General features: G+C 36.9%; 1 protein-coding gene across 1 annotated transcript in view; it reads right to left on the bottom strand.

Annotated features, from left to right (window-relative positions):
* Positions 1-19,360, bottom strand: part of LOC124776139 (cilia- and flagella-associated protein 57-like) — a 178,294-nt gene that overhangs the window by 21,520 nt on the left and 137,414 nt on the right. Inside the window, exon 9 of the mRNA XM_047250976.1 lies at positions 6,457-6,693. Coding sequence (XP_047106932.1) covers positions 6,457-6,693 — 237 coding nt within the window. The remainder of the gene's footprint in view (positions 1-6,456; positions 6,694-19,360) is intronic.

Raw genomic sequence — 19,360 nt, 5'->3', positions numbered from 1 at the left:
AATTGTTATGTGGAAGAAAAATTAGAATTTAACAATTGAAGTAATCACATAGCATTTCAAAATTATAACTGACTTCCTAATGGTTAATGATACAATGCTGCTCATGTTAACATTTGACCTTGTATAAACTGCAGCAGACTGTGTATTGTATTACATTTCATTTATCTAGGTATGGAGTGTAGGTTTTGTGCTAAAGCAAATCCATACAGTGAACATTGATTTCTACACAATTAGAGTGAAGGTCATGCTTCCGTTTTGTGAGTTGCAGTACATGCTATAAACACATATAACAGATTGTAGTTATGTTATGTTCATTGTTCATTTCACCATAAGAGAATGGGAGACATAAACTGATATAGACATTTTGACATTTTTATGATTACATATTCTGCACTTACTAATAACTTCAATGAATTGATGCATTTGCTACCAGACACATGTACACTGTGGGCCACCCAAAATGCACCACCTTGAAGGAAGCATCCACATCAGGCAAAATTTGCAGCATGCATTTGTGGTAATGAGAGATGCATATGATTAGCATTTCAGTGCAGGCACACATCATGGCTGCCAGTAGCACTACCTGCAAGTGCTTATAAAGGGGGAACATAAGACCATGTGGACATACCGGAATTGTTCTTTCATGTTGTTGTTTTCTTTAAGCACCTCCAGTATGCCTTTCAGAAGATATCAATCATCTTTCAAGCAAGTCTTGGAGTTTGGCCAAGGACAAGTAGTTGCCTATAGGGAATGCAAATTATCCTTGAGAGAAATTGGTGGTTGTGTTAGAGAGAAACAAGCAACTATGATGTGGATCTGCAATTGCTGGATGCAGGAGAGGACAATGGACTGGCAGGACTGGTTTCACCTATCTCATTGCACCACTACACATGATGACAAGCATACTGTGCACATGGGACTGATGGATTGTTCTGCCACATCATAAGCCATATAACAACAAATTCAGTCTGCTACACAACTAGCAGTGTCAACATGCACCATTTGACATTGTTTGTAGCTGAGTGGCCTGTTAGCAAGGCATCTATTGCTGCATTTACCACTGGGTAAAGCCTGGCCTTTTATTGATTATGTAAGCATGCAACAACTTCAACGAATTTGAATGTAGTGAACATCATCACATTTAGTAGCAGACAACATTACGAAAAAGTTTAATGTAAGAAGTATTAGTTATGTATATCTGTATAGGCTGGAGACATGAAGTATACGTCAACACTGCTGTGTGCATACACTGGAGTTTTACTTAGGTTTAGGTATGTGGTTAGTTAAATTGAAAGTTATCATTTATATTTCAAGTGTGGACAAGCACAACAGGTGTGAAAACTAGTGATTTATGTTATTTACTCTGTATATAAAATTGATAAATGACTTCTTGTGTGACTGTATAAACTGAGGGAACCTGTAACTCATACATGTTGACTTACACACTCTATGACTAAGATATGATACACTGAGGTCATTCTAGATGAAATATGTGCTACTGATGATTTGCAACATATAGAGAAGAGAGAACTGATATTTTACATTAAATGCTATGTCATAGGAAGGAAGAGAAGTTATAGTGATATGCTCTGTGTGTAAATGAAAGATGTATTTGGATGTAAATGTTTTATGGTGGGAAAGTATGGATAGCTTATTGTATGTACTTTTAGCTAATCAGAAGATAATTATGGTTAATTGTCAGAGGTTAGAGTAAACTGATAACTCCCTATGAAAACTCGCATTGTGAGATCTATGGTACTTTCACTATGTTTGAGGTGAGAGACTGAGATATAAGTTGAGCTTGCTTGTCTCAAAATGAAAGAACTGATCATGGCTCTTTGGTCAATTAAATCAGTTTTCGAGTATGCTAACAACTATAATTAACATCAAAATGTGTTAGGAAAATAGTGAATTTTACCACAGGTTGTACTGCCCTAGTAGAAATCTCGATTTGCATATCTGCTTCAGTTCTTATAGGAAATCAGCAACTTTTTAGCTCAACAGCTTTAAAGATAATTGGCAGGCTTGATTTAAAGTTGTTTTTTACTGCCTTATAACACACTGCACCAGCCAAAATACAGCCCCAGTGTGAATGCTATTCTCAAACATGAGATGAATTAGTTGATGTTCATAAGCAGCTGAAAATAGCCCTGACTATTGTCAACTGATTGAAAGCTGCTGCAAATCGGTGTGTTGGAAGATCTCCTGAGAGTTGTGTACCTGTGATACCTGTAGCAGAGGTACGTCAAGTACTGTCCTCTCCTGAGGATCCTGTCTTCAGGATCTGTCATTACCCTTCCACTTGACTGCTAGTGGCGTATCAGTGGTAGATCTAGGCATCCTGAACTGGGTGCATGGGGACCAGCGAGGACTCAAGATGTTGTTCCAATCCTCCTAACCAGTGAGTTTAAGGTGCTGTATTTCACTGAAACTGAAACTGAGCAAGTGAGACTCACTTCACGTGTTTTTGGGAAACCTGTTTTGTCCGGAGTCAGGAGGAGGAAAACGCAAAATGGTAGGGGTCTATTAATCATCATCAGTTCAAACATACTGCAAATGGTGGTACCCCTTAGGAAAATGGCAGCAAGGGCTATGGAAGGGCACCATGTGTGCTCAGTGTGTATGTCTCTAGGCCTCATTGAACATGTTGAAGAGGCTATTCTGGCAGCCATTGAGGGAAAATGGTGCAACCAACTGCAGATTGTGGCAAACATTGGAACACATGATGCCATTTGTCTGGGCTGTGAGGGCATTCTTGGGTCATTCCAGCAACTGGCAGAGAAGGTTGAGAAGACCAACCTTGCATGTGAAATATCAATGAACCTCACAATTTGCAGCATTGTCCCCAGAACTGATCGTGGCCCTTTGGTTCTGAGTCAAGTGGAAGGACTGAAACAAAGACTTTGAAGGTTCTGTGAGAAGCTAGGCTGTGACTTCCTGTACTTGTGCCACTGGATGACAACTGTAGGGTTCCCCTAAAAAGGTCAGGTGTGCACTGCACATCAGAGGGTGCTACCCACGTAGCTGACTGCGAGTGGAGTGCACACACAGGTTTTTTTTAGTTTAGGTGACTCTTCATCTAATCCAGATAATGGTAGCTGTAGAATGCCCAGAAGTATTAATGTAAAATGAAAACAAATATGTCCCACATATGAGAGTGATAAAATTCTAATGGTAGACTACCAAAACATTCGCAACAAAGTGACAGACTTTGAAGCACTCATAAAAAACTGTGGAGCTCACATAATACTGGGTACAGAAAGCTTGTTGAAATGAGAAATTGATAGCAGTGAGATATTTGAGGGAATTTAAGTGTATGTTGACTAAATAGGCAAATGGGAGATGGAGGTGGTGTATTTGTCGCAGCAGACAGAAACTCAAATCCGGTAAGATAGAAATTGAAGCTACATGTCAGACTGTTGATAATTGGAGCCTTTTACTGCCCATCAGATCATCTCCTGATGTAACCAAAAACTTCAGAGAGAACTCCAGTACATTTGTACAAAAGTTCCCCAAACATACTGTAATCACCAGTGGAGACTTTAATCATCCAGCAGTTAATTGTGAAAATTACAAATTTGTTAGTGGTGGGTGTAAGAAGACATCCTGTGAAACTTTAATAAATGCCTTCTCTGAAAACAACCTAGAAGAGATAGTTATGGACCCCACTCATGATGAAAATGTGTTGGATCTAATGTTGGCAAATAGACTTGACCTCTTCAAGGATATCCAAATCAAACTGCTATCAATGGCTGTGACATGGTTATGGCAACAATGATTACCAAAGTACACAGGACAACTAAAACAAGCAGAAAGATACATATGTTCAGTAAACTAAACAAAAAATCAGTAATCATATCTCAATGAGGAACTTCAAACTTTCAGCAGACAGCAGGAGCAAGTAGAGGAACTCTTGCTCCATTTTAAAAGAATAGTTGACCACACACTGGATAGATATGTACCCAGTAGAGCAGTTCAAAATGGGAGAGAACCTCCATGGTATACAGTCACTGTAAAGAAACTGCTAAAGAAACAGAGAGTGCTGCATAATAGGTATAAAACAAAGCATAGGGCTGTAGATAGAGAGATGCTGAAGGAAACATGAGGAATGCATGATGTCTTCAATGACTACTGTAGCAGAATATTGTCAAATAATTTTTCACACAACTCAAAGAAATTCTGGTCATATATAAAGGCTGTTAGTGGCACCAAAGTTAATGTTCAGCCCCTAGTGAATGAGACAGGAACTGAAATTGAGAGTAGCAAAGCAAAAGCCGAAATGCTTAACTCCATTTTCAAATGTTACAAAGCAAAACCCTGAAGAATTGCCCCAATTTAATCCTCATACCACTGAGAAAATGAATGAAATTAGTGTTAGTGTCAGTGGTGATGGTTGACAGCTGAAACTGTTAAAATTGAACAAAGCTCCAGGCACCGATGGAATCCCTGTCAGATTATACACTGAGTTTGCGGCTGAGTTAGCCCCTCTTCCAGCTACAATCTATTATAGATCCCTTAAATAAAAAACTGTGCCTAGGTTTTGCAAAAAGCTGCAGGCCACACACATCTACAAGAATGGTAGTAGAAGTGACCCACAAAATTAACATCTAGTATCTTTGACATCAACTTGTTGTAGACTCTTAGAACATATTTTGAGCTCAAACATAATGAGGTGTCTGTGACAGAATGACCACCATGATCATTTGAAACCCAACTCACACTGGAAGCTTTTTATCAGGGCAATCCGGTACAGCAGTGTTTCTTGATTTCGAAAAAGCATTTGACTCAGTACTGGACTTATACTTGTTGTCAGTAATATGATCATATGGGGTATCAAGTGAAATTTGTGACAGGATTGAGAACTTTTTCACTGGGAGGACACAGAATGTTGTCTTGGATCAAGAGTCATTGTCATATGTAAAAGTAACTTCAGGTGTGCCCCAGGGAAGTTTGTTAGGGCCCTTGCTGTTCATGCTGTATATTAACAACCTTGCAGACAATATTAATAGAAAAGTGGGGCTTTTTGCATATGAGGCAGGTATCCATAATGAAGTACTATCTGAAAGAAGCTGCTAATTATTCAGTCAGATCTTGGTAAGATTCATGGTGCAGAGATTGGCAACTTGCTCTAAATGTTCAGAAATACAAAATTTTGTACTTCACAAAATGAAAAAATGTAGTGTCCTATGACTATAATATCACTGAGTCACTGTTGGAATCAGTCAACTCATACAAATATCCAGGTGTAGCTCTTTGTAGGTATATGCAATGGAATGATCACATAGGTTCACTTGCGGTAGGCTTTGGTTTATTGATAGAATTCTGGGGAATGCAATCAGTCCCCAAGAGAGATTGCTTGCAAATCACTCATGAAACCCACCCTAGAATAATTCTTAAGTTTGTGGAACCTGTGGCAGATGAGGACTAACAGGGGATATTGAACATTTACAATGAAGGGCAGCTTGAATGGTCCCAAGTTTGTTTAATCCATGGTTAAGTGTCACAGAGATATTGAAGGAACTGAACTGGAAGACTCCTGAAGATAGACATAAATGATCCCAAGAAAGCTTATTAACAAAGATTCAGGAACCGGTCTTAATTGATGACTCTAGACATATACTACAGTCCCCTATGTGTCACTCACATAGGGATCGTGAGGATAAGATTAGAATTTTTACTGCATGCACAGAGGCATTCAAACAATCATTCTTTCCATGCTCCGTATGTTAATAGAACAGGAAGAAACCCTAAGACTGGTACAGTGGGACATGCCCTCTGCCATGAATCTCATGGTGCTGTGCAGAGTGTAGATGTAGATAAAACAATTTGGAATATTGTTGAAAGGGAAATAGGGCAGCTGAAAGGACAGGTAGACTAGATTTCTATAAAAACTCAATGAAAAAATCAATTATTGATAGTATGATGTAAATTGACAGATAAAAAATCTCCTCACAAAGCGTCAGCAGGCCAACTCACTCACTCACTCACACACACACACACACACACACACACACACACACACACACAAACACATACATACACACACAAAAGGATTTAACTTTTACAAGCTTTCAGAGCCAGGGGCTCCTTCTTCTGGTGGAGGAGTTGAAGGGGAAGGAAGAGGGGTGAAGGAAAAGGACTGGAGAGGTTTAGGGAAAGGGGTACACTTTAGAAAAATCACCCAGATACCCGGATCAGGGGAGACTTACTGGGCAGGATGAGAAGGAAAGTCTGTAGCACAAAATATTTTTTACATCATCATGTCTGGAGGACCCTCAAGAGGCAGAGGCAGAGGGTGAAAATGGGAATCTGGTGTATCAAAAAGAAAAAGAAAAGCTGAGATGATTATATACAACAAAGCTATGAGTTCGAATATATGAAATTTCTTAAGTAAACTTCAGGTGTAATTGCTCCAGATACTTCTGATGAAGCTCTTATCCAAGTGTCTTTAGTTACTGAAACAGAAGCAGCTTCAGGGTCAAATGAATCTGTTGCACTTTCTGACACATCATCAGAGTTGGGTGAAACTGCTGTGATCGGAGATTGTGAGCTGAATAAACTGATAATCAAGAGCAAACCGTTCATATAAGAGAGCCATTTATAAATTAGATCCAGGAAAGTTGGTATTTCTAGTAACAGATTCTCATCATCATAAATTATTTCAAAATAGTCCCTAACGAAACCTAGAGAAACCTGATGAAAATTACACCAAAGATGCAAATAAAAGACATTTTACTAAATTTCATTTTACTAGAAAATTGAGTAATGGTGAAAACCAAGATGCTAAAAGAAGGATGTTGTGACTGGAAAGTTCTAAGTAGGATATTACAAAGACATGAACAAATTCAAGGACACATGGAGTGCATGATTATATGAATGGAATTCTATAAAGGAATCAAACACAGAAAAATAATAAATAAGTAAAACGAGGGACTGATTATAAAATCACAAAGGTATTGGTATAACTAATTTGAAAGACTGATTGATATAATAAAGTACATAGCTTCACACAATCTGGTGTTTAGAGGGCATCGACAATCCCTTAACCTGAGCAATATCGGACATAGTGGAAATTTTATGGACTTATTTCAGTTGTTATTCAAATATGGTCTAGCACTTGCAATGTATTAATGAAAAGCTACTTTGTCAGTATTATTTGAGCCACGACATACTGGTACAAAATGAATTAATTACATTAATGTCCAGATATGTTATTAATGAAATTATAAACAGTCAAACAAGCAAAGTATTATGCCTTCTTGCTGGATTGTACCAGGGATCCGAGTCGTGTGGAAGAAATGTCAATGTGGAAGGTAGGAGATGGCAGAAGTAAGGCTGTGACGATGGGGTGTGAGTCGTGCTTGGGTAGCTCAGTTGGTAGAGCACATGCCTGCGAAAGGCAAAGGTCCCGAGTTCGAGTCTCAGTCCGGCGCACAGTTTTAATCTGCCAGGAAGTTTCAAATGTCAATAATATTAAGATTTTGTAATTACTCATCTGGAGAGATAGAGGAACATTTCATTGGGTTTACTGCCATCACAGAAACAATGGGAGAGTATTTAGCAAATGCCATTTTAAAGAATCAAGAATTTTATTCACCGTAGATCATTTTACAATGATACTGGCTTCGTCATACAAGATGTACTAGTACATACAGAATAATATAATAAACTTCTGTCAATACATTATAGAATACATTTGAAGCATGGCAGTGTACCAAATTACAAAGGATAGCTTTTAAAAGTTAATGCAACAAGCTATCTTATAATCTAATATAATATGGTATTTTATTGTTTATAATATAAACTTTGTAATTACACACAATTAACCACAGCACAAAATAATATGTTTAACTACAGACAACTTTTAAATGCTTATATTCTCCTCAGGCATCTCAAAGAATTCTGTAATGTCATAGAATGGATGATCTGACAGCCAGATGTACCACTTAATTTTAAAAGAATTTGTATCCATAGACTGAACATGAACTAGCAGTTTATTAAACATTTCGAGTGGGTTAACTTTGTGGGAATTTCCTGTTCTCACTAATCTGTGGTGCGGTATGTCTAAATTACCATTAGCCCTGGTGTTGTGTTCGTGTATTTCCCTTCTGGCAATAAATTCTGAAATATTATTTTTAACATAGAGTACAGACACATAGATGCATAGATTTATAATTGTAAGTATTCTGAGTCTGGTAAAAAGAGGACGACAGTGCTCCCTATGACCTCTTTTACATATTATACGTATGACTTTTTTTTGTAATTTCAATACATTCTTGATGTGAGGGGAGTGCCCCCATATAATCAGACCATATGAAATATGTGACTAGAATAGCCCAAAGTATGTCACCCTGGGGTACTCCAAGCTCACTACCTCCCTTAGTTTCAAGAGAAGGTATGCCACCCGAGATATTTTTTCACATACATGATTGACATGTTCCTCCCAATATATTTTTGAGTCAATCTGAATACCTAAGAGTTTTACCGACTTATTGCCTACTACATTTGATGTTCCCATTAGAAGTTGTTGTGTTTTGTCAGGGTTGCATAGGAGTTTATTGGCTGCAAACCAGTCCAGGGCCTTATCTAGTGTTTCTTTTGTTAGGTTATTCAGATCTAAAATGTTCTGATGTGTGGTAAGTAGTGTTGTATCGTCAGCATAACACACAAATGGGTGAGCTATATTTTTAGGTAAATCATTAATAGTGACAATGAAGAAGAATGGTCCAAGGATAGACCCTTGTGGTACACCTGTGCTGATTTCCATGATGGAAGAATTTAAATTTCTGACTGAAACGAATTGTTTTCGGTTACTTAAATAAGAATTTATCACAGATAAAGTGCTCACTGTTGTTGTTGTTGTGGTCTTCAGTCCTGAGACTGGTTTGATGCAGCTCTCCAAGCTACTCTACCCTGTGCAAGCTTTTTCATCTCCCAGTACCTACTGCAACCTACATCCTTCTGAATCTGTTTAGTGTATTCATCTCTTGGTCTCCCTCTACGATTTTTACCCTCCACGCTGCCCTCCAATACTAAGTTGGTGATCCCTTGATGCCTCAGAACATGTCCTACCAACCAATCCCTTCTTCTGGTCAAGTTGTGCCACAAACTTCTCTTCTCCCCAATCCTATTCAATACTTCCTCATTAGTTATGTGATCTACCCATCTAATCTTCAGCATTCTTCTGTAGCACCACATTTCGAAAGCTTCTATTCTCTTCTTGTCCAAACTATTTATCGTCCATGTTTCACTTCCATACATGGCTACACTCCATACGAATACTTTCAGAAATGACTTCCTGACACTTAAATCAATACTGGATGTTAACAAATTTCTCTTCTTCAGAAACGCTTTCCTTGCCATTGCCAGCCTACATTTTATATCCTGTCTACTTCGACCATCATCAGTTATTTTGCTCCCCAAATAGCAAAACTCCTTTACTACTTTAAGTGCCTCATTTCCTAATCTAATTCCCTCAGCATCACCAGACTTAATTAGACTACATTCCATTATCCTTGTTTTGCTTTTGTTGATGTTCATCTTATATCCTCCTTTCAAGACACTGCTCCCTCTCACCCCATAAAACTCTAGTTTCCCCAGTAGTATGTCAACAGGAATGCAATCGAAAGCTTTGCTTAGGTCACATAATACCAGTGATACCATGTTATTATTTTCAAAAGCTGTTAGGGTTTGGTCAAAAAGGAAATGGAAAATAATGGTTTAGACCTACAAAACCATCAAGGACAGGGATTAAGATAACGGTGCCAATATGGTTGACATTAATAAAGGTGTTAGAACAAGAATACTCAATATTAATCCATGTGATTCGTTCAAACCCTACAGATGCCATTATTGGAATTTGCTTTTGCTAGATACTGTTAACACTTCTACAACAGCTGAAATGTTTTCCACCTTCATCAATAATATTCATGTGCTTTTTACAAAATGAAGCAAGGGTTGGGCTCTTTGTAAAACTAAATCGAAATTGACATTGAAAGCTCTGTTTGAAACACGATGGAAAGTAGAATCGGAGCTGTAAAACCAATATTTTTGCAGTTTGATTACATCATCAAAAGTGTGAGTGACCTGAAAAATACAACTGATGATTCCGAAACTCTCAGCAACTGTGAAGCAGTCTTGAAGGAAACGTTAACTTTTGAGTTTATTGTTGCAATTCAGGTGCCATATGATGATGATGATGATGTTTGGTTTGTGGTGCACTCAAAAGTCCCAATTTTAATACAGTCCATTTTATTTTCACAATCCAATCTTGTCACTCTCACAAATGATGAGGACAACACAAACACCCAGTCCCCGGCCAGAGAAAATCCCCCAACCCGGGAATTCAACCTGGGACCTCATGATCCAGAGGCAACAACACTAGCCCCTAGGCCACGAGCTGCGGACCATGTGTGGTATGAGGTTTTACTACGTGTCAACAATATAAGTAAATTATGGCAATCAGTTCAAAGAACTTGAAAGTCGCTACTGACACTTTATGTTCATTTCGTGATTGGATTCAAGAATTCTGTAACACCGCTTGAAACAAACATTGCAGAAGCTTGATTGTCTGTAGAAAAAAGTAGTTACAAAACTGAGTCACAGCTTAAAAAGAAGAATAGCACAGAAAGAAACAAATGTTCTGTTATGAATAAATTGATGAATCTATACAATTGCTGAAATGCATTAGTTAGCTTTTTTTAACACAACAATAGGTGCTATAACTGTCGACACTGAATGTCGATTCAAAGTGGTCAATGAATATTTTGAACAATTTAGTTTTATTTAGTATATGAATTGTTTGAAATTGTTATCCAATGACGACCTTCACAAACACTGTAATGATTTACGTACAATAGTTTGAGAAGGCAAAAATAGCAACAGACAGCCTATCAAACTTTATGAGGAACTCTAACTTTTAAAATCCAACCTACAGGACTCAAAGACCCAAAACAACTTATTCAGTTCATATCACAAAAATAATTTGGAAGAAGTATACCCAAATCTTCACATAACAATCAAAATAATGCTCAAAGTTTTGGTCAGTACAGCTTCTGCCAAGAGAAGTTTGTGTCAAAGCTAAAATTCATTAAGACATACTTAAGAAGTGTGATGTGCCAAGAAAGACTATCTGCATTGTCAGTACTGTCAATCGAAGCATAAATAGCAGCTGGTATTATCTACGACATAATTTTTAAAAAATACAATGAGGCAAAAAACTGGAAGTTTCATTTATTCTAATGTGTGTGTGTTTAATATAATTTTTTTCATTGGAATAATCCTTGCACATTACAATAATAAAATTTGTGCATAATTATTGTTCATGTATTATTCAGCTCATTTAATTTAACATTTTCTTTCTGACTGTAAAGTGAAAGAGGTCTCGCAAAGCTGATTAGTCACCATCGTCCAGATTTCGCCTAGTGCTGCCACTGTTTCTGGATAAACTGATATGCCTTTGTTAAGCCACTGCATGAAAAGGGGGATAGATCTGATGGTGACAACTACTACCCAATCTCACTTCTGAAAGTTTTATCCAAAATTGTTGAAAAAGTAATGCATTGATGAGTAGCTTCATCAGAAATGATATTGAAAGAGAAAAGCAACCAGATATACTATGCTTCACTGATGTTGTCCTTAGACAGATTCAGTTTAGCATCTCAATATTGCAGATCCTACATGGATATGGGTGGAACAGTGATTTATGTTAGAAATAATGTAGTATTTAGAACTCTTGATGTAAGCAAATTTTGTATTGAGCAACACTTTGAAGTGTGTGGTATAGAACTGGCAACAAATAGTGTATCAGTAGTCAAATTATCAATTAACAGAGTGCCTGCAGGTAATCTTGGAATCTTTCTCAAACAGATTGAAGCAATGTTATCAAAATTGACAGAAAAAAACATTTCAGTCAAAATACTAGCCAACTTTAATGTAAACTTCCAGAATGAAAGTTTTGACAGAATGAAGGGGAGCAACTAATGAGCTGTTACAATCTAATGCAACTAGTTGAATTTCCCACTAGGTTAACTGACCAATCCAGTACTCTAGTTGATAATGTGTTTGTTGATAAGTCTAGGCACAGTATCTTGACAGTCAGTCAAGTCCTAAATGGGCTGTCAGATCATGATGCTATACTTCTGACAATCCCCCATTTAAATCTTAACAGAAAACCAAAAGCTATCTGGAAAAATGTGAGACCAATAAATGAAGAAACAATGGAGACATACAGGCAGAAGCTACAGTTAGTTGACTGGTCTGAAGTATTCAACTCAGCAGGTGTCAACACAAAATTTAATGTATTTATTAATTTAACATCAAATCTTTTTGAGGAGGTGTTTCCAAATAAAAGAGTCAGAGAAAATCAATGTAACCCTGCATTTAAGCCATGGATTACCCAGGGCACCAAAATTTCATGTATAACAAAAAGAGAATTGTATGCCTCAGCCAGACAGTCTAACAATACTGCAGTGATGGGGCAATATAAAGTGTACTCTAAGATATTAAGGAAGGTGATCCAGAAAAGTATGTATCTAAAAAAGAAAACTGACAAATCAAATAACAAAATGAAAACCATATGGAAATATGTGAAAAGCGAGACGGGGAAAAGCCTATCTGCCAAAGAAGTGATTAGCTTAAGAACTGGGAGCCTTTCGGTGGATGCTCCCAAAATGGTGGCTAATATCTTTAACAATCATTTCCTAACAGTCACCAACCAAATGGGATGCCAGGGTTCTGTTAAGAAAGCTACAAAATACTTGCAAAACACCTTAACTAACAAATAGATGAAATACATCTTCAAAAAACTACAGTGATAGAATTAGAAAAAATAATTATTTCTTTAAAATGTAAAAATTCTTCTGAAGTTGACAACATTTCCAGCAAGTTACTGAAATACTGTTGTAAAGAAATAAGTACAGTCCTCTGCCATATTAGTAATATGTCATTGGAAGAAGGTGTTTTTCCCGACAGGCTAAAATATGGGCTTATATGACCCAATTTACAAAAAGGGAGAAAATACTGAGGCTACAAACTATCGACCAATTTCATTACTCTCAGTTTTCTCCAAGGTACTAGAGAAATTGAAGCATAGCAGAATGGTTGAGCATCTTAGTAAATATAACATCCTCAGCAGTAGCCAGTTTGGCTTTAGGAAAGGGGTATCAGCTGTGGATGCAATACATGCCTTTCTTGACAATGTTATGGAAGCCATAAATAATAATATGATGATGGCTGGAATATTTTGTGACCTGTCAAAAGCTTTTGACAGTCTAAGTCACCATATTCTCTTGAGTAAAGCCAAAACCCTAGGAAAGGGTGGAACCGTAGGCACGTGGCTTGAATCCTATCTGTGTGGTAGAAAGTAGAAGTAATCATGGAAGGACTGCATGGTGGCCAGGCATCTTCAGAATGGGGCTCCATTACTGTAGGAGTACCCAAAGGCTCAGTATTAGGCCCACTGCTGTTTATAATATTTATAAATGACTTAGCACTATGTACAGAATATGGGAAAATACGCATGTTTGTTGACGACACCACTTTATCAGTTAATAATCTCTCAGGGAATGTGTCAAATGAGGCTGCAAATAAAGCTTTTGCAGATATCACAAACTGGTTTGAAACCAGTGGCCTTACAGTCAACCTAAAAAAGACAAATTACATTCATTTCTCTTCTAACACAAATGCTACTAATGAAATGAACCTAAAAATGGGTGAGCACAAGATTTTGAAGGTTGAGTCCTCCATATTCTTGGGTCTGCATATAGATAGCAAAATGAAGTGGCACCACCATATTCAAGATCTGTGCTAAAGGCTAAGCTCAGTAACATTTGCCTTAAGAATAATTTCAGACACTAGGGAAATGCACAATTTTGGTAAACATTTTTTGGAATACAGTGATCAATTAATTGTTATATTTAGATTAAAGTTCAGTCTTGATCACGTTATGTCTGTTTTAATGAGTAACCGGTTTCGGTTTTTTCTATAAAACCATCATCAGACCCATTGGCTCCCTTGGGTTGGTAGGTGGAGCTCTCCTTGTTACTCATTAAAACAGACATAACGTGATCAAGAGTGAACTTTAATCTAAATATAACTAGGGAAATGATTACAATAAAAACTGCATATTTTGGCTATTTTCACCAACTTATGGCCTATGGTATAATATTTTGGGGAAATCAACCAATAGCAAAAAAGTGTTCCATGCACAGAAGCGAGCAATAAGAATTATGTGTGGAGTACATACTAGGCACTCATGCAGGGATCTGTTTAGAGCTCTACAAATCGTTACAACACCTGCCAAATATATTTTTTCCTTGATGTGCTTTGTTTAAAAAAATAGCAACTTATTCAAAATCAATAGCTTGCACCACAGTTATAACAGCTGAAGGAAACTGGATACCCATTATGAGCTAAAAACGAAAAGCATGGTCCAGAAGGGGGTTTTATACAGTGGCACCAAGATTTTTATTGCCCTCACACCGCACATTAAAGAACTGGTTGGAAACATGCCAAAGTTTAAAGGAAATCTGAAGCAGTTCCTTTTAGATGAATCTTGTTACAGTATTGATGAATTTCTTAGCAAAAATGCATAGAATCTTTTGTTTGTGCTTAAACCTTACTGTGTGACCTCTACAATTGATTAATCATACTCTGTAAGTACAGTGTAACTTGATACAATACCCAAATTTATGTATGTTTGTATATGATGCCTGTATAACTTAAGAACAATACCCAAATTTATGTATGATTGTATATTCCTTCAGATGTCCTGTATCTCAACTAATATGTAAGGGTATATGCTAAACTTCACAGTTTCTTTAACCTAATGATAAGATCAATGTATCTGTGCACAAAACAATAATCTGTAAAAAACTTTGACTCATTCTACATCCAGGGATATGTTCCCATATGGATCTATGGAACACGAAATAAATAAATAAATAAATAAAATCTGCGTTGTCACCTAAAACAGGCAGAAGACATTCTTTTTTGGTGCTACACATTTTTGAGGTTTTGATAGAGATAAACTTATTCCGCAGTGTTATTCGTCGGGATACCAGTGTAGAAGTGTGCACAGATCATCTAAGCCAAAAATCCTTGCAATACATACATTTATTTATATATAGAAGCCAACTTCAGAGTTTTTCCTTGTATTTGACCACATATACAAGATCATGTGTTCCCACATATTTTACGATTCGAGTCACTTCTTCTGCATTACCTTTCATTAACTCCATTTTCAAATGCTCCTTTACAAAACAAAGCCCAGAAGAATTACCCCAATTGAATCCTCATACCACTGAAAAAATGAATGAAATTACTGTCAGTGGTGTTGGTTGACAGCTGAAAATGTTAAAATTGAACAAAGCTCCAGGCACCAATGGAATCCCTGTCAGATTCTACACTGAATTTTCAGCTGAGTTAGCTCCTCTTCCAGCTACAATCTATCATAGACCCCTCAAACAAAAAGCCATGCCTAGTTCTATCAAAAAGCCTCAGGCCACTCACATCTACAAGAACGGTAGTAGAAGTGATCCACAAAATTACCATGTAGTATCACTGACATCAACTTATTGTAGAATCTTTGACATATTCTGAGCTCAAATGTAATGAGGTACCTGGAACAGAATGACCTCCTCAGTGACAGCCAGCATGGCTCTCAAAAACATCGATCATGTGAAACCCAACTCGCACTTTTCTCACATGACATACTGGAAGTTTTCGATCAGGGCAATCCAGTGGATGCAGTGTTTCTTTATTTCCAAAAAGCATTTGACTCAGTACTGGATATATGTTTATTGACAAAAGTATGATCATATGGGGTATCAAGTGAAATTTGTGACTGGATTGAGAACTTTTTGATTAGGAGGACATAACATGTTACCTGGAATGGAGAGTCATTATCAGACATAGAAGTAACTTCAGGTGTGGCCCAGGGAAGTGTTTTGGGATCTTTGCTGTTCATGTTGTAAATGAGTGATCTTGTAGAGAATATTACTAGTAAAGTCAGGCTTTTTGCAGATGATGCAGTTATCTATAATGAAGCACTATCTGAGAGAAGCTGTATAAATATTCAGCCAGACCTTAATAAGATTTCAACATGGCACGGAGATTGGCAGTTTGCTCTAAATGTATAGAAATGTAAAATTTTGCACTACATACAATGGAAACAACATAATATCCTATGACTATAATATCAATACGTCACTGTGGGAATCAGCCATTTCATACAAATACCCAGGTGTAACACTTTGTAGGGATGATCATATATGTTCACTTGTGGACAAAACATGTGGCAAGTGTGTGGGACCCACCTACTAGATGGGACTAACAGGAAATACTGAATGCATACAGTGAAGGATAGCATGAATAGTCACAGGTTTGTTTAATCCTTGAAGAGTGTCACAGAGATACTGAAGGAACTGAAGTGGCAGACTCTTGAAGATGGATGTAAACTATCATAAGAAAATCTAGTAACAAAGTTTACAGAACTGGTTTAAATAATTACTCTGGAGTCATACTTTGTATTGCTCACACAGGGATTGTGAGGATAAGATTAGATTAATTACTGCATGCATAGAGGCATTCAAAAAATCATTCTTCGCATGCTCCATACATGAATGGAACAGGAAGAAACCCAAATTACTGGTACAATGGGACGTACTCTCTGCCATGCACCTCACAGTGTTTTACAGAGTATAAATATAGATGTAGAAATAGATTTGTAAAAATGAAGCTGTAACAAAGTGTCAGTTTGGTTTTCCAAAAGACTTCCCAGCAGAAAATGATGTATACCCCTTTACTGATCAAATATTAAAAGTGTTTATCTGAATAATTGAGCATCACCCACTGGGGTTTCTTGTGATCTCTCAAAGGCTTTTGATTGTGTGAATCATGAAATCCATCAAGACAAGCTGAAATATTGTGGTATGAGTGGGGCAGTACACAAATGGTGTAGTTCATACGTAACTGTAAGGATGCAGAATGTTGAAATTAACAGTGCAGATGGTCTGCTGAAATCAGAAGAGTCCCCTAACTGCGGAGGTATCAGGAACAGTGTCCAACAGGGTTCAGTCTTAGATCCCTTATTAATATTAATATATATTAATTACTTGCAACTCTGTACTCATGAAGATGCAAAAGTAGTTCTTTTTCCTTTTGGAACTTTACAAATGTAGGTTGTGGACAGTTGGAAATGTGAGTCTCATGGGAAGCATGCAAGGGATAAGTCCCTGCAGTCGCGCTATTCTCTGTGCCCTCGATGGCTCAGATGGATAGAGTGTCTGCCATGTAAGCAGGAGATCCTGGGTTCCAGTCACGGTCTAGGCACACATTTTCAACTGTACCCATCGAGGTATATCGACAAAACCTGTTGGCAGCTGAGGGTTTCGATTAATTATCATTTCTTTCTAGAGAAGCTGAATGGTCATCATTGGTATCTGTTCTTTCGGAACAGTTATTATCTTCATATAGTTATTTTTGATGATAGTACTAGTAATCACATCCAAAAAATCAAGAATTAGCTGAGGAAATTGTAAATAATGTATTTTAGAAAATTATTACATGGTTCTCTGCAAATGGACTGTCATTAAATTTTGATAAAATGTGTTATATACAGTTCTGTATGGTAAATGGCACAACACCATTAATAAATGTAGAGTCTGTAGCTAAGGCAAAACATTCCAAGTTTTTGGGTGTGTTCACTAATGAGAAATTGTATTGGAAGAAACACATTGACACATTGATAATCTGCTGAAACATTTGAGTTCAGTTACTTATGCTATTAGGGTTATTGTAAATTTTGGCAATATCCATAAATTAGTTAACTATGACAATTTTCTTTCACTGCTTTCTTATGGAATCATATTTTGAGGTAATTAATTACTAAGGAAAAAAGTACTCATTGCACAAAAGTAAGTAATCAGAATAATAGGTGGAGTCCACCCAAGATCACTTTGCAGACATTTATTTAAGTAACTAGGGATATCACAATAGCTTCACAATACATTTATTCACTTACGAAATTTGTTATAAATAACCTATTCCAACTAAAAAATAATAGCAAAATGTGTAGCTACAACACTAGAAGAAAGAATGATTTTGACACAGAAAGGGGTGAATTAAGCTGCCACAAAAGTTTTTGGTCACTTACCAAGTAGCATTAAAAGTCTGACAGATAGCCAACTATGTAAAGAAACCTTATGTTAAACCAACAGTTCCACATCATTACGAAATATTGTATTTATGATTTATGGAACAAGTATTATTGCAACAAAGTTCCCAAATCTGTATATTAAATGTAAAAGTTATTTTAACAATACTGTTAATTATAAATAGGAAGGCTGAATAACTAATTATTTAGAAATGTAAAGATATCCTGAAGCTAATGGTGTTTGAATTTTGTAATTATAAGAAGTACCAGTACTGAAGTAATTGTCATTACCATCCCATGTTCTCAATATAGGGTTGATGCATAAGTTCATAATGTTTTCCCATAAATTTAATAAACACAACAGATACACATAACAGAGAATTAGTCATCAATAATATACTCCCATTCACTATTCACAACAGTCTCTCAATGCTGGGGTAACTTTTGGATTCCACAACTGTAGAAATCACATGGTGTGGAGGTGAAAAATTTGCTGGGCAATAACTGGAATCCATTTTTGTCCACAAAAGAAGATCCTTGAAGCTTGTGAATTGAATCGTGAATTGTGTTTTATTCATCTCATGACGTACATTTGCAGTCCACTTGGTTTGCATACAGGAGACATTTATAATGCAGTTACAATGATTTTTACATTAATAAATAATAGCACTACAATAAATAATAACACTACAAGGAATATCTATGTAACACATTAAATCCAGCTCAAATTTCCAGCCTGTCCTGCATGAAATCATCCACTGAGTAATAACACTTCAGTGTCAGTACCTCATATAGCTTTCTTTTAAATTGACCTAAATTCATCTGCATCAACTTGTTCCCTTTTAATTTATTACAAATTTTCATTCTCATGTTTTGAGGTCCCCAGGCATACAGTCTGAGGTGGTGAGTGGAGAGCATAAAATTTTCTTTTTTTCTAGTATCATGTGAATGGACAAAATGATTTCCTTCAAACAATTCAACAGTGTGGAAAACCTGAAAATCCAAGGGTGCGAGGTCAGGTGAATAAGGTGAGTGCAGAATGACTTTCCAGCACAACTCTCATATAGTGTTTCCAGGCAGGTGTTATGGTGGACTAGCATCACTTCATGCAATCTTTTTCGTTGTTGTTCTCGAACTACATCTGCAAGACATCGCAGCTGTTGACAACAAATGTCAGCAGCAATGGTTATACCTCTGGGAATCAAG

This window comes from Schistocerca piceifrons, chromosome 2 (genome assembly GCF_021461385.2).
Source record: "Schistocerca piceifrons isolate TAMUIC-IGC-003096 chromosome 2, iqSchPice1.1, whole genome shotgun sequence".
Classification (NCBI taxonomy): Eukaryota; Metazoa; Arthropoda; class Insecta; order Orthoptera; family Acrididae; genus Schistocerca; species Schistocerca piceifrons.
Note: the sequence above shows the minus strand (reverse complement) of the source record. Positions and strands in the feature narration are given on the sequence as shown.